Source organism: Aquarana catesbeiana, linkage group LG11 (assembly GCF_042186555.1).
Source record: "Aquarana catesbeiana isolate 2022-GZ linkage group LG11, ASM4218655v1, whole genome shotgun sequence".
Lineage (NCBI taxonomy): Eukaryota > Metazoa > Chordata > Amphibia > Anura > Ranidae > Aquarana > Aquarana catesbeiana.
The window spans coordinates 52,302,705-52,319,775 of NC_133334.1; the positions used below are offsets into that span (position 1 = coordinate 52,302,705).

Sequence of the window (17,071 nt, forward strand, 5' to 3'; positions counted from 1 at the left end):
GATTTTGTAGAATGTTTGTAGCGTATCTGATTGGAGGGGATTGTCTGTTTTCAGAAAAAGATGGAGTTTCATGGAAAAGAACAAAGTATATTTAAACTAATATTACCTTAATATTGCTGCCTACAGAGCTTTGTTCTTTGGCTAAATCCTTCTTGCGCATGTCATGCTTTCCATTCATTAGACTTCCGGAAGCCAGTTTCTGAAACAAGATATTGATAAGTAAGTCTGCTACAAAACAAGAAACGTTTTACATGTAGAGTTCCCTAATACATCTAATCCTCGCACACCCCTGCTATTGTGGTCAAGATTCCTCCGTGTCAAAAAGGGCTGTCAAGGATCAAAACATTGTAATGAAAGATTATAGGTGGATTTAACACGTGTTAGACATGTTATTTACCTGTTAAAGCCTCCCTTGTGCAGCCATCCAAAAGCACTAAGACTGCTGCTGGGTGCTCTCATGTTGTATGTCAGCAGACTCAGAGCAGTCACTCAAGTGACACACTACAGTAATCTCTTTTGTAGGAAAGTTATAGAGTCCACAAAAACACCAGGACAGCACAAATATATCCTGCAAATGACCCCTTTTTGGAAAGTAGACAGTCCAAGGTAATTAGTAAGAGGCATGGCGGGTTTTTTGAAGTTGTAATATTTGTCACAATTTTTTGGAAAATAAAGAAATGAAAAAAAAAAATTACATACTGTCACCAGTGCAGTACAGTCAGCGTCATCATATAATGGGTTTGGCAGTGATCAGGGACATTGACTGGTGACAGTACAAAGAAAAAAAAAAAAATACATACATACATACATACATACATACATACACATATATATATATATATATATATATATATATATTTTCAATTTTTTATTTTTAGATTTTTTTTTAACACGCCTTGACCAGAACAACATAATGTTACCATTATTAAATTATCAGTATTTAAATTTTTTTTTTCAATGAATTTCATTGCTATATGCAAGTACCGTATTGATCGGCGTATAACACGCACCCTAAGTTTAGGAGGAAATTTTAAGGAAAAAAAAAAAAAAACTTACATTTAAATGCCTATCAATGCAGCCTTATCAGTGTCATCTGCAGCCTTGCTCAGTGTCATCTGCAGCCTTGCCCAGTGTCATCTGCAGTTTTTAAATATGGCACCACCGAGAGATACAGAGCCGGTCCTGTGTCTCTCGGCTGCTTTCGGCTCCTCTCACAGTCCTGTGGGCGGAGCCGAGCGCCGCCGATATACATACATAGCCGAGTGTACTCGGCTAGGTTCGGCTAGCTCCGCTCACAGTCACACCCAGTTCCGCCCTATGATGGACATAACACAGGGACTGGGCGTGACTGTAAGCGGAGCTAGCCGAACCTGGCCGAGTACACTCGGCTATGTAGTATGTCGGCGGCGCTCGCTCCTCCGCTCACAGTCAGCGGGGATCAGCGTATAACACGCACCCGCGATTTTCCTCTGATTTTAAGGGGAAAAAAGTGCATGTTATACGCCGACAAATACGGTATTTTACTAAATGAAATCGATTCCTTCAGTTTGTTTTGTTGCAATTAGCTGTGATTGTACCATGTGATCACTGTGACCAATCACAGCTAGCAACACAATTGTATACAATGGATGGCTTGAATGAAAATCATTTATTGTTTACAACTGTCACATGACCTGCTATAATTGGTTACAGCGGTCACATGGTACCAACAGCAGGCTGGTACAGTGATCAGTCATTAGCTGATGACTGATCACGGTCATATGACATCCACCCGGATCGAAGAGAGGTTTGTGAAGGGGTCATGCGCCCATAGGCCGAGCGGGAACAGGTTAAAGTGTAAATCTGTCTTATCCCATCCCCAGTGAGAAATCTGTCAGACAACTTTGCAAAATGTTGCAATTGACAGCACAGGATTCCATACAAAGATTTTACTGAAGGACAGGCAGCCCGATTTTAAACTGAAGCTGGCCATACATGGTTCAGGTTTTTTTTTCGCTCAACCAGCAGGTTGGGAAAAAAAAAAAAAAAACTGACCCAATTTCCTTATCCACTGACTTAATGTGGACGTGGAATCCTCCCCACGGTGTCATTGTATTCTGACAGCGTAGACTCCCCCGCTGTCAGGATACACTGATCAGTGCTGCAGTCTATAGCCTGTAGTGCTGTTCAAGCCAGAAAATACATACAGGGTAGTTGAACAGTAGTTGTATTGGTGGATTTACTTCTGCTCAACCACAGGGAGTCCTTTCTTTACTAATGATGGGCTGTTGGTTCTGGGCACTGCATCATGGGAGGAGGTCACATGCTCCTCAAAATCAGAGGGTATTTTGTGCCAGGAGGGGAGCACAGGAGAGATACAGTGAGGGAAAAAAGTATTTGATCCCCTGCTGATTTTGTACGTTTGTCCACTGACAAAGAAATGGTAGGTCTGTAATTTTAATGGTAGGTTTCTTTTACAATTGAGAGGCAGAATGACAACAAAAAAAAAAAAATCCAGAAAAACGCATTTCAAAAAAGTTACAAATTGATTTGCATTTTAACACATGAAATACGTTTTTGATCCCCTATCAATCAGCAAGATTTCTGGTTCCCAGGTGTCTTCTATACAGGTAACGAGCTCAGATTAAGAGCACTCTCTTAAAGGGAGTGCTACTAATCTCAGCTTGTTACCTGTATAAAAGACACTTGTCCACAGAAGCAAATCAATCAGATTCCAATCTCTCCACCATGGCCAAGACCAAAGAGCTGCCCAAAGATGTCAGGGACAACATTGTAGACATACACAAAGGCTGGAATGGGCTACAAGACCATCGCCAAGCAGCTTGGTGAGAGGGCGACAATAGTTTCTGCGATTATTCACAAATGGAAGGAACACAAAATAATTGTCAATCTCCCCCTTGGTCTGGGGCTCCATGAAAGATCTCACCTCGTGGAGTTTCAATGATCATGAGAACGGTTAGGAATCAGCCCAGAACTACACGGGAGAATCTTGTCAATGATCTCAAGGCAGCTGGGACTATAGTCACCAAGAAAACAATTGATAACACACTACGCCGTGAAGGACTGAAATCCTGCAGTGCCCGAAAGGTCCCTCTGCTCAAGAAAGCACATGTACAGACCCGTCTGAAGTTTGAGAATGAATATCTGAATGATTCAGAGGAGAACTGGGTGAAAGTGTTGTGGTCAGATGAGACCAAAATCGAGCTCTTTGGCATCAACCCAACTCGCCGTGTTTGGAAGAGAAGGAGTTGGTGGTGGAGGAGGAATGCTGCCTATGACCCCAAGAACACCATCTCCACCGTCAAACATGGTGGTGGAAACATTATGCTTTGGGGGTGGTTTTCTGCTAAGAGGACAGGACAATTTCACTGCATCAAAGGGACGATGGACGGGGCCATGTACCCTCAAAGCTTGGGTGAGAACCTCCTTCCCTCAGCCAGGGCATTAAAAATAGGTCGTGAATGGGTATTCCAGCATGACAATGACCCAAAACACATGGCCAAGGCAACAAAGGAGTGGCTCAAGAAGAAGCACATTAAGGCCCTGGAGTGGCCTAGCCAGTCTCCAGACCTTAATCCCATAGAAAATATGTAGAGGGAGCTGAAGGTTTGAGTTACCAAACATCAGCCTAGAAACCGTATTGACTCGGAGAGGATCTGCAAAGAGGAGTGGGACAAAATCGCTCCTGAGATGTGTGCAAACCTGGTGGCCAACTACAACAAATGTCTGACCTCTGATCGCCAAGAAGGGTTTTGCCACCAAGTACTAAGTCATGTTTTGCGAAGGGGTCAAATACTTATTTCACTCATTAAAATGCAAATCAAAATTTATAACTTTTTTGAAATGCTTTTTTTTGGATATTTTTGTTGCTATTCTGTCTCTCACTGTTAAAATAAACCTACCACTAAAATTAAATTGATGACTGATCATTTCTTTGTCCGTGGACAAACGTACAAAATCAGCAGGGGGATAAAATACTTTTTTCCCCTCACTGTATCAGTGGGTTAAAGATTCTTTAATACAAATCACTTACTGGAGTGGTGCTCTTCTCTTGTTCTTCATTTTTCTCATCAGAAAAGGTTTTCTCCAGTAAAAGGAAGGTGAGAAACCCAACGATAACCCAAAGACCGAGGAGCCTTTGCTGCTGGAGAGACTGGGAGTTTCCTGCAGAACACAAAAACAATTACAAATTATAATAAAATATGAAACAATAGAAAATTCCTTGTTCACTCATACTGAGACGATTCTATACAAGCCTGCATCATTTGAGTAATTATAAAAATTCCAGATCCTCAACAAATGTAAATTATAGGAAGTCGCTAAGGAAATCATCCACACAATTACTAGATGGACTGTATATAAACTGAGCTCCTACAGAACAATATTGCAGCTAGAGTCAACCTAAGCTGATAATAACCTCCAGTGCTGTTCATATCAGCCTCAGGAAAGTAGCGGCGCATGCAAAGAAGTTTTATGTTACAGCAAATCTTTTCACCGACCTTTTATATGAGCCCCCTGGTGGTCTGTATGCAGAATGCCCTACCCTGCGTATAGCAATGGCTGGTTGAGGTTGTCCTAGACTTGATCTACTCACCCTATCATCTGTTCTAACATGAATCTCATCAGAACAACATGAATGTCAATAAAATAATTCCTTCCGCTAACTTGCTTTTTCAGGTACAAGTTCTACAGCTATCATGTATAGTCAGTTTTTTCTACCTTGTGAGTCACTAATCTGGAACAAGTGCACCGCCAGTGAAATCTGAAATACAATCCTGCATACCTGTCCCAAGTCAGTGACTCACTAGGTACTAAAGGCAAAGGGATAGGAACTCTGAAACCTTTATCTTTAAAATATAAGGCAGGCCATACATGCATTGGTTGAAGGAAAGAAAATTGCTCGATTCCCCAATCAACAGTCAGTGCTGATGGGGAAATCTCTCCCGCAGTGCTATTGTATTCTGCTGGCAGGAAGACTTCCCCATCGGCAGAATACAATGATCACTGCTGTCAGCTATAGCCACCTGCAGTGATCAGGCAAAAAAAAAAAAGAAAAAAAAAAGCCCAACAGGCTGGTTGTACTGAAGTCAATTGATGTATCTACTTCAGTAAAACCAGCCTGCAAATAGATGGATCGAAATCCAACCTGTTCCTGCTGAACTCGCCAAAATTCAATCTGTCTATGGCTGGCTTTAGTCAGAAATAGCTCCAAGTATTTCTGTATTCAAGGTTCCCTTTAATGTCAACATCATTCACCTGATAAGGAGAGAAGCAAACACTAATAAAAAAAGGAGATAAGAATACCAGTAAACCATGTGGCCAGGTCAATGGAATGGCCCAGAATTGACCTCTCAAAAGGCAAACAGAATAAAGTGGAGTTCTGTTAAAAAAATAAATAATAAGTCAGCAGCTACAAATACTGCAGCAGCTGACTTTTAATAATCGGACACTTACCTGTCCAGGGTCTAGCGATGCAGGGGAGCGAAGCCCCACTCATCTCCCCCTCCACTCTGCGGCGCCAGCATTGTAAGTGTGGGCGCCGAGCTGTGGCTTCACAGCCAGGCACCCACTGCACATGCACGAGCCGGGCGGCGCGCCGTGACTGTACGGGGAATCATCTGGGACCTGTGACGTGTCTCAGATGATTGCCGAGAGGGAGGGGGGGAGAGGTGATCTCCCTTCCGGTGCTGCGGTGCGCCAGGGTGAAGTGGGAGCCGAGACCCTCTAAAAAGAGGGTACCGGCTCCCCCCCCAAAAAAATGACATGCCAAATGTGGCATGTCAGGGAGCCACCTCCCTTAAAGCGGAAGTTCCATTTTTGGGTGGAACTCCGCTTAAGATCTCTACCCCTCTCCCTTCCAAAAAGCCAATATGAACATCCCTGAAATAATCAGCTAAAGCAGTCTGCCTGCTGGGTATTGTGTTCAGCAGCTGGCATGAGCCGCTGTTGTTGAATACCCGAACAGTGACTGCATCTAATTGGGAAGGAAAACGGACTGTTGAGTTAGGATGTGCCGACAGGGCCACGCACTGCTTGAATTTGGGCTGATTTAACAAGAATGATCTGATATCCAAGACGCGTATGACAAGTCTAAGTCTAGCCAAATATGCACAGATTTCACTTGTTCAGCCCATGGGCTCCCCAGCTAGCTATGGTATTCAGACAGCTGCAACACTCGCCGTTACCCAAATATCCAAACAGCGACTGCATCTAAAAATATGCAATCACTTCAGAGGATAATTTCCCACAGGGTTTAGTCAATTGTAAAATCAACTTGTCAAGCTATGTGATGCCAACAGGATCACCCACAGCTCAGATTTTAGCCAATTCAGCAAAAATCTGCTAAAATTCTAGCCCTACATGGCCAGCTTATGCAGCAGCACTTATTAGCTTCATCTACCTGAGCAGCCAATCAGTGCCTTTGGCTCATATAGAACCTGCCCCCACTGGAGGCATCAGAGAAGTAAAAGCGCTTTTTACCCCAACACTTCATATTCCTGATATGCGCTTGCTGTACCATGTACTTGTGTGATAAAGTATCCTGTTCTCTTTGTATTGCTTCCTTTATGTGAACTCCCTGGTGCTCCTGCCAGTCCTCCTGCTTTCCCAGTAAAAACGGACCACACTAAGCAGGAGAACACAGCGTGGTCAGTTCTCTAGCTATGCTGGGAACCTTAGCCTGCTCTCCTTCAATGATCAGACTTGCCCTGATACACTGCACAGCCATTCACTGGGAAGCTCAGTGTGCTGCTGCTTCTCCTCCCCCCCAGCTCTAATCGCAGCTGAGAACAGAGGGAATGCGATCACTTATTAAAAAGGGAAAAAAGGTAATTTATGTTTTTTCCAGCCTTTCTCTTTTTTTTTTTTTTCAAAGTCAGCGAGCCCGCAATGTCATCGGGTGCCGGCGCCGCCATCCTAAGGGAAACAGGCAGTGGAGCCTTACGGTTTCACTGCCCGTTTCCTACTGCGCATGCTCGAGCCACGCGGCGCTTTGTGAATGGCCCTGTTGTTTTCTGGGACACACACATGTCCCAGAATACAATGGGGCAGCTCGCCGAAGAGGAGGAAGTGACAGAACAGCGCCGCGGAATAGGAAGAGGCAGATTAGGAAGACTGCCTAGCAACAGGGGTTTCTGGTAAGTAAAAAAATTTTTTTTTTCAAATTTTTTTTATATATTTTTTGTAGAATTTTAATGTCAATTTTTATTTTAGGGTGGACCTCCGCTTTAATGCAAATGGGGAGGTCTTAATGGGCAGCTGTACCTATTGAATCCTTATCAATGTCAATTGAAAGGATGAGGGAGCCAACACTGATACAAGGGTTCTTCATAAAGTTTCTGAACTTTTTTTTATAATTTTGCAGCCATCTTCATCACAGCGTGACAACTTTTATGCTAAACTGCAAGGTCAGCCGGCTTGCCAGACAGTCTAGTCACATGACACTCTCAGACACGACCAATTTACTACTCCTTCCACCCTCACCGTTTTCAATGAAAATATAAAAGTGCGGAAACTTTTTGAAGACTGCCTTGTACCATGCATGCGGCACCAGCCAGCTTTAACCTGCATCTGCCAGTGAAAGCTGATTTCTGCTAACAGGCAAGCAGATAAGGAGCTCTTAGTTTTTTGGGGGGAAGAAGCAGCAAGGTAGGAAGTGAGGGAGATGGTCTTGTTTTGAGAGTTTATAACATTCAAGTGATTGTAAAGCTTTAATTAAAAAAAAAAAAAAATAAGAAAAAAAACAAAAAAAACAAAGAACACACAGGTCATATTTACCACCTCTATGCAATGGTTTTGCACAGAGCAGCCCAGATCCTCCTCTTCTGGGGTCCCCCAGCTGGTGCTCCTGGCCTCCCCCCCGCCGAGTGCCCCCATAGCAAGTCGCTTGCTATGGGGGCACTCATGTGGGTTTCACTCCCAAACCAGCTCTGTATGTCCACATAACAGGGCTTGCCCCCACTCACCATTCCCTCTGGCTGTGAGTGTCTGAGCCAATCAGGAAGCAGAGACTGGAGAGAGCTGCTGTTCATGTGCACATCATTGGATCGAGATCGGGCTCAGGTTAGTGTAACGGGGAGCTGCGGCTGGGGGCTGGTACATATAGAACTTTTTTTTTACCTTAATGTATAGAATGCATTAAAAGGTAAAAAAAAAAAAAACTTTCTGCATTTAGAACCACTTTAACTTTAAAGTCTACATTGGGTGTTATTATGTCTGCTAGGTCACAAAACATTACAATGGAAACAGACATTCTATGGCCTGAAGTAATTCTACTGCAACCCAACATCTCGCTAGGAACTAGTCAGAGGGTAAAGTGCTTAAAGTAACTGGTTTGTAAGGGCATCGTCTGGTACAGTCATGTCCACAATCTGCTAACAGTCATGTACTGCACGTGCACACATTTCACCTGTCCAACATACCTGCCTCTTCCAGCTGGAACATGTCAAGCACAGACTTGTACATACAAGCCTGTCCGGTATTCATGAAATAGTGTTAAACCGCATGTATGAGATCTAAAAGGAAAACTATAGTCTAGTAAAAGTTTTTTTATTCATTCAAATGTGATTGGCCTAAAGGGTCAGCACTTCCTAAAAATATATTTCAGATTTGGGAGGATGATGGAGAGATAAACCACCTGAAAAGTGTCTCAGCGACTCTCCACACTTTCTGTGTCCATTATGTCCTACTCTTCCTGTTGGACTTTTTTAAAGCCCAACTCTGGGCAAAAAAACATTTTTCCCTGCAGTGGGGGCTGTGCCCGCACTGCACGAGTCAACTGCTCGTTTTTGTCTAGGGCAGGGGTCTCCAAACTTTCTAAAAACAAAAGGGCCAGTTTACTGTCCTTCAGGCTTTAGGGGGGCCAGACTGTGGCCAGTTGGAGTAGAAAATGCTCCTGTGTAAGCGCCACATCATTGGTTTTAATAGGAGGAATTGTGCTCCATTGGTGCTGTCAGTAAGGGGAATGGTGCTCCATCATTGGTGTCAGTTGGTGGAGTAATGCCCAAAGGGCCAGATAAAGGCAAGCAAAGGGCCATATACAGCCCCCAGGGCAACAGTTTGGAGACTACTGGTCTAGGGGATTAGAGAACAAAGATTTATTTACCTAATCCTCTTATCCACCCCACACAAGGCTGGTTCCTGTGGCTCCTGAGCCCCCACCCCCTGCAGTATAGCAGTCTTGCGCCTTGGACTGCTCCTGACACCATCATGCCTATAGTCCTGCTCTGGATGTGAGGACGTCAGGAACAGTCCACTTCTGTATCATGGGGGAGTGCAATCTGCAGGTGGAGCAGAGGATTGGGTGAGTATAAGTTTTCTCCAATCCCCTAGACAAAAATGAGCAGCTGACCCGTGCAGTGCAGGAATAGCCCCACTGCACAGGAAAACTTTTTTTTTGCCTGGAGTTGGGCTTTAACTTTACATTGGGGCTTGTTCACACCATATCTGCTGAGCTGCGGTAATCTGCATAGACCGTCATAGACTTAACTAAGGTACACATAGAAAGCAATTGTTTTCTATGTGCCCTGTTCACAACATAATGCTGCGTTGAGATGTTTGGGGTCCAACATAAAAAGGCAGCGCAATGCTTGGCATTGCATATCACCAAGTTGCAACACAATGCGGTACTAGACTTGAAGAAGTGTCAATTTGGATATGTAAAGTGGTTGTAAACCCTTACAGACCACTTTTACCTACAGGTAAGCCTAGATTAAGGCTTACCTTTAGGTGCAAAAAATATCTCCTAAACCTACTAGGTTTAGGAGATACTTGCAAAAGACAAGCACCAGTGTCTACGGCGCATGCGCCGTAGACAATGGCACGCAGGCGCACTGAGCGTACCGTTTCTAACGGCGATCGTGCCGTTAGTGGCAGCTACCGCGGGCCTGCGTGGGAGTGACGTCATCGCAGCTCCGGCCAATCACAGCACCGGGGCCGCGATACATGGAAAGAAGGACGCTTGCAGGAACAAAGTGGGAATAATGGCAGGGAGGCCTAACTCTTCAATAATGCAAAAAACTAGGGGCTGACCCAGCTCACCAGGCCCCACTAATGACTAAAATAATACATTTTTGTGAACAGATACCCAGTAATGCTCAAATGCAACATTTTTTTTGTTTATTTATTAAAATGCATATGAATTGGAATTGCCATATTTGAGCAGCCTTACAGTAGCATACTGTACTCCCTTGCTTAGTACTACTGCAACATTATGAGTACAAATTTTGTGCAGCCAATCTTCTTATTCAGGCAAACCTACCACCCAGCACTCGTAGGACTGTGACCTCCCTCCAAACAATGGCAGTCAGGTCCAGGGCTAATCTCAGTCTATCATTGGACATTGAAAGAGCAGTAATACAATGCTGGGGTCACCCATGGGCTCTCCTTCATGGAAGCAAGGTCACAGTATTGAGGTGTGTGTCGGCTTTCCTTCACTTCAAACAAGTTTTCCATTCCCATACAAGTCTATGTAAAACCTGCTTGAAGCAGGTCAATGCAGGTCAGAAGAATGAACTTCAGGCCAAATACACCTGTCAGTGAATTCTGAATGATTTCAGAAACATCTCAAACTAATGTCAAAATAATTTCGTAGCCATACGCCCTCAGAGAGATGCATTGCAGGGAGGTGTAGGAGGCCGATTAAAGGACAGGATGAACATAGCCTGCTTTTTTTTCCTTTCTTCTTGACAGTTCAAATTTAAATGCAAACACCATTCAGAAAACAAAATGCTCTTATGTAATATATACTATATTACCAAAGTATTGAGATGCCTGCCTTTACACACACATGAATTTTAATGGCATCCTAGTCACACAGAAAACGAAAGTTGTAGAAGAAATGTAACTCTCCCTGAACAGTACAGAAGGTTTTTTTGTCTCAAACATTTGAATTTAAAAGAAAAGGCAGACACATGTAAATATCTGATAACATTACAGAAGAGAATTTTGTATGAACACTATATTACCAAAGGTATTGGGATGCCTGCCTTTACAAGCATCCCAGCCTTAGTCCGTAGGGTTCAATATTGAGTCGGCCCACCCTTTGCAGCTATAACAGCTTCAACTCTGGGAAGGCTGTCCACAAGGTTTAGGAGTGTGTCTATGGAAATGTTTAAAAAGGGGAAAATAAACTGCGCTAAGAATAACCACAAAAAACAGTAATAGAATCGGATGGACCAGTCCAAAAGCAGCAATTAAATGTGAGATATAGCACAAACGTACTGGAAAGGAGAAAAATTGTGCAAATTATAGTCCTTGAATCAAATTGCAGGGCATGACAGTTCCAATAATTGTATGTGGCTGAAAAACTTCAAAGAAGGACACCCCAGTAGTATAATCACAAAAAAAAAAAAAGTGTACCACCACCTCATAGAAAACACGCTTACCAGATAGTAAGCAAACTTGGGCAGATGGCTTTAACCCAGCCCAGGCCTTTGCTTTCCATGATTTATCAGGATTCTGCATACAAGTTGATACTCAAATAGATACCATAAGATCCGTAGCTCCGTAGAAGATGATTTATCAATCAACCCAAAAAAGAAAAAATAATATAGACCATAGTGTGATACTGCATTGTATACGGAACACCCCAGTGATTTTTAACACAAACAAGTGCACCGCCACCTTACAGAGAGCACGCTTTACCAGATGACAAGCAGAAATAGACATACGGCTTTAACCCAGACCAGGTCTTTGCTCAACAGGGGATCCCAAAGATGATATGATAAATAAGGTTCTCAGGCAAGTACCGTATGCTCCATGGCTCCGTGAACAGTACATCAACAATCAGCCCAAAAAGAGATAAAAGTGGACCATAGCGTGATATTGTCTCTATCCCGATTTATTTAGGTCAATTAAAAAGTTACATTTACATCTATAACGTCTTTAAAAACACATAGGAAAACGAAGCCGGCCGGCTACAATCCAAACTTCCATCCTTCTTAACGAGATGGCATGGTGATGTCAGCACGTTACCTCCTCATACGCTTTTCATCACACATGACATTCTCAATGTTTGACCATTCTTCCAGAAGAGCATTTGTGAGGTCAGGCACTGATGTTGGACAAGAAGGCCTGTTTGCAGTCTTCACTCTAATTCATCCCAAAGGTGTTCTATCAGGTTGAGGTCAGGACTCTGTGCAGGCCAGTCAAGTTCCTCCACCCCAAACTCCCTCATCCATGTCTTTATGGACCTTGCTTTGTGCACTGGTGTGCAGTCATGTTGGAACAGGAAGGGGCCGTCCCCAAACTGTTCCCACAAAGTTGAGAGCATGAAATTGTCCAAAATGTCTTGGTATACTGACGCCTTAAGAGTTCCCTTCACTGGAACTAAGGGGCCGAGCGCAACCCCTGAAAAACAACCTCTCACCATAATCGCTCCTCCACCAAATAATTTGGACCAGTGCACAAAGCAAGGTTCATTAAGACAAAGATGAGTGAGTTTGAGGTGGAGGAACATGTCTGGCTTACACAAAGTCCTGACCTCAACCCAATTGAGAAGACCTTTGAGATGAATTAGCGTGGAGACTGCTAGCCAGGCCTTCTCGTCCAACATCAGTGCCTGACCTCACAAATGTGCTTCTGGAAGAATGGTGAAACATCCCCATAGACACACTCCTAAACCTTGTGGACAGCCTTCCCAGAAGGGATGAAGCTGTTATAGCTGCAAAGGGTGGGCCAACTCAGTATTGAACCCTACGGACTAAGACTGGGATGCTTGTAAAGGCAGGCGTCCCAATACCTTTGGTAATATAGTGTATATACAAAATTCTCTTCTGTAATGTTATCAGATATTTACATGTGTCTGCCTTTTCTTTTAGAATCAAATGTTTGTGGAGACAAAAAAACCTTCTGTACTGTTCAGGGAGAGTTACATTTCTTCTACAACTTCCGTTTTCTGTGTGCTGATCAACAAACAGCAGTCGAACAATATAGGACCACTGTGGCCCACCACCCATGCTCTAATGGAGGGGTCTCCAAACTGCGGCCTCTGGGGCACCATTTCATCGCCTGATACCAACAATGGTGCATAATTTCCTCTACTGACACCAATGGAGGGGCACAAATCCTCACAATGACACCAACAATGGGGCACAATTCCTCCCACTGACACCAACGATGGGGTGCCATTCCTCCCACTAACACCAACGAAGGGGCATGGTTTATTCCCACTGACATCTGGATCTTTTCTACTCCGCTGGCACCCCTAAAGTCTGAAGGACAGTAAACAGGCCCCCTGATGTAATGCTCCAATTATGAACCTATGATATTTCTAGGGACTGATCAGAAACTTTCAGCACCGCAAATAAACAGCTCAGAATAAAAAAAGGAAAAGAAAACTAAATTTTATAAACATTACATTTATTGGCAAATCCTGATTTTTTTTATACCTTGCATGGTCATTCTTTCCTTATATTTGGCTAGAGAAATAATGGTTAGATTCACTGTACTTTTTGTTTTTTTAAGTTCCCATTAGGGAGCTTTTCCTCACTTTCCATCTTTGTAGCAGGTGTAAGAAGGACAGTAAATGAGGATCTGTATCCATGATAAACGGTACCTGTTGTGGCGCTGCAGGTGTATGCCCAAGCCTCCGGCAGAAGATGCACAAACACGTCGCCCAATAATCCACCAATAGCAAAACTCAACAGTTGCTTTAGCCTTTTCGAACTCTCTGTAAAAAGAGCAAACAATGTAAATACACCCATTCCTGGACCTAGAACTATCTGCATTTGACAGCTTATGATTATTCCAGAATTATATTAACAGAATGATAACTATTATTTTTAGCGTATTTGAAGCCCAAACCAAATTGTAATGAATTCAATGCAGATTAGAAGTCCTTAGATAAGGATACTGCTTTAGTTTCCTTTTTCCACCTGATAAATCTGCAAATAGCACTTCCTGTCTGTGTGGCTACACTCACTCCTCCACTGTATCTATGAAGGGAGCCACGGTTGTCACTTTGCCTTTGTTCATCTCCATTACATGAGTACTAGGAAGATAAGCATTTTACAAAAGAAAGAGAATATTGTTTTTGCCTTTTGTATAGCTCACAAGAAGTGACACTGCATTTACGGCATGATCAATGGGTATTTTCTGTACTTGCTGAAATTTGTATTAGCCTGAAAATAAAACTAAAGCAGCCACTGCATCTAAGAAACGGTAAGCTGTAAAATGACATTTTAAATTTTTTGGTTAAATTATCTTTTAACAAGGAAAAGCACAAATACTTTATGTAGCTCCGCTCAAACTGCTGATGCCGCTGCTCTGATGAATCCACCACTAGACAAGGTTGCAGGCGTGAATGTGCTCAAAGACAGAGACACACTGCACACCAACAGCTCTAAGTGTAAAATAATGTGAGAAGCGGCTTCAGCCCATACTCCTCCCAGTAGCCACACCCATTGGCGCATTTCGCCCCACTCATAAGGGCTTAGTCATGACTATGCTGGTGTGCGGTGTTTCTCTATCGAAGGAAAAGCACAAACTTATTAAAGAGGAAGTAAACGCTGCCTCTCTTTTTTTTTTTTTTGCTGACCTGCAAAGTAAAGGCATAACGTGCTAGTATGCATCGCATAATAGCAAATTATGTGAAACTTACATGCAACTGAAGCCCTCGTTGTCACCACTGGAGGCTGCATCCATCTTCTCACGTCTTCCTTCCGAGTCCGCGGACTCCGGCTGTGTGAGTGGCCGGAGCAGCCCAAAGTCACTCCCACACATGCGCGGGGAGCCGCCGGTCACTGCACAGGGCTCCGAAGGAACGGCACGGTGGCTGTTTCTTCAAAGAGCATGCGCCAATGACATCATTGGCGGTGTATACAGTAAATATCTCCCAAACTGTGCATGTTTAGGAGATATTTACAGTACATATATTATAGGCTTGCCTATAGGTACAAACAATACAGGGAAGTTTACTTCCTCTTTAAAGTGGAAGTAAAGTGCCAAGCAAAATTTACAGTTAGGGCCTCCAGAAGCTGTTTGCCATAATGTGCAAGTAAATCACAATATATGCACAATATATGCACACATTATGACAGACTTACTGAAGAAAAACCCCTCCAGCACTGCAATGTCTACGTTCCTCTTCGACACTTTCATCTTTTTCTGGGTTCCGAGTCTATCGCCATTTTGATTGGCCAGGATGATGTAGATCATGTGCGCACGCACAGCAGTGTGCGAACAGAGAACATTGGGCTGCATATGCAAGGCTCAGTGCGCACAAACAAAAAGTGCTGACAGGCATCCATGGCAGATAAGACACACACAGTCTCTTCTGTCATGTCCATCAGCACTTTTTATTAATCTAAATTGACTTCCACTTTAAAGTGAAGGGATGCCATGTGCCCCCTCATACACAGAAATCCTGGATATTCTCAGGCAGCCTGGTGACTTGGATAGCTCAGGAATGCAGAGATAAACATAAAAGTCCATTCTAGAACTATTTGTGGCTTTAGCGCCAAATATCGGGCAGCATCAGCCGTTCCAATAGAAAACGGGCGACATTTGGCCTGTACAGCAGCCGGGTCGGCTTATGTCGAAGGGGCATGACCGGAAAAGGTTTGCCGATTGGCACCCGATCAGCACTCTCAGCCATTGGCTCATAGCACTGACTGGAGTGTTCTGGCCGGTGGAGGGGGGGGGGGGGGTTGGGTGCTGTACTAACATTGGATTGTTAGTACAGCAACTCTTCCTAAACTCTTCTGTTTTTGTTTAGCCTGCTGAGTTGAACGACAGAAAACTACTAGTGGTGTACCAGGCTTTTACCTACACTGGGCAAGGCAGAGGTTTGCTTTCAATTGCGGGAAAATGCATGACTAAATGGCAAGGGTCCACGTAGAAAATTCTGTCCAATTTAAACAGAACCTCCAATATCTAAAGACAGCCAGTCACTCTCAAGTGGTTGATGAAGATTTGCAACTCCAACACCCAAAAAGCTTCATCAATTTTAGGAACCATATACCAATGTACTGTCTTGTGAAAGCGGGGCCTACAATAAAGATACAACTTTTGGTGTATCCCTATTTAAAATATAAATGAGAAAAGTGGCAAAATTCGGATTTTAGTTACTTGCAACAACACAAGGTACATGGACAGCTCCCGGGGCAGAAAGGTGATTGTAACGAACGTTTAGGAACTCCGGTCTGTTGGCTAGGGGTTTCTATACGTGAAAATCAATATAACACCAACAGTGAAGCGCAACATACATATCATACAACATAAATTATTAGCATAAGTCAATATATGAAGAAATTATAAAGATATATAGACGAGTCCGACACCCCAAATGTGTCCACCAATGCCATGGAAAGAAGGTGCACACTTGCCGTTTAGATCTTCATAGCCCACAACTTAGGCTGGCCATACACAGAGCCAATTTCTTTCCTGCAACCATGGGTTGCAGGAAAGAAATTCACTCGATTCCCCCATAAGACAGACAGTGTTGATGCTGGAATACCTCCTGCCGGGCCATTGTTTTCTCCTGGAGGGGAGGGGCAGGGAAAGCAGTCCCCGCTGGGAGAAGACAGTGATTATTGCTATGGCTATAGCAGCTGCTGGCAATAATTGCAGGTAAGACCCGGCATGCTGGTTGCACTCAAGTTGATCGATAGAATCTCGGCCGGTGCAACAGGGAACGGACAAAATTTGAATCATGTATGGGCAAGCCGATTGTACCAAGTTGATTGATCGATCAGCTTGGATACAACCAGCCTGCCAGATTTACTTATGATTATCGCCAGCGACTGCTATAGCCGCTAGCCATAATCACTGTCTTCTCCCGGTGGGGACAGCTTACCCCGCCATGGTTGCAGGAAAGAAATTTGCACTGTCTATGTCCTGCCTTACAAAACTTGTGCTCGCCACCATGTGATAAATGCTATATGCTCACCTCACCAATTTGACCCCTACATCATTCTGAGGTTAAATTAAAGAATGAATCTCTTTAAGCCAAAATTGGATGCGTGTCCCCTTTAAATCATACTTCCAAGCACCGCTCCTTATATGGCTCCAGACTGTGTCATCCAAAAGGAGAATGGCGCCATACAAGACAGAAAGTGACTGATAGTGCTCA

General features: G+C 43.6%; 1 protein-coding gene across 1 annotated transcript in view; it reads right to left on the reverse strand.

Annotated features, from left to right (window-relative positions):
* Positions 1–17,071, reverse strand: part of SLC39A13 (solute carrier family 39 member 13) — a 71,521-nt gene that overhangs the window by 38,929 nt on the left and 15,521 nt on the right. The window contains exons 3-5 of the mRNA XM_073604356.1: positions 13,556–13,669; positions 4,034–4,164; positions 107–199 (exon numbers count right to left, since the gene is read on the reverse strand). Coding sequence (XP_073460457.1) covers positions 107–199; positions 4,034–4,164; positions 13,556–13,669 — 338 coding nt within the window. The remainder of the gene's footprint in view (positions 1–106; positions 200–4,033; positions 4,165–13,555; positions 13,670–17,071) is intronic.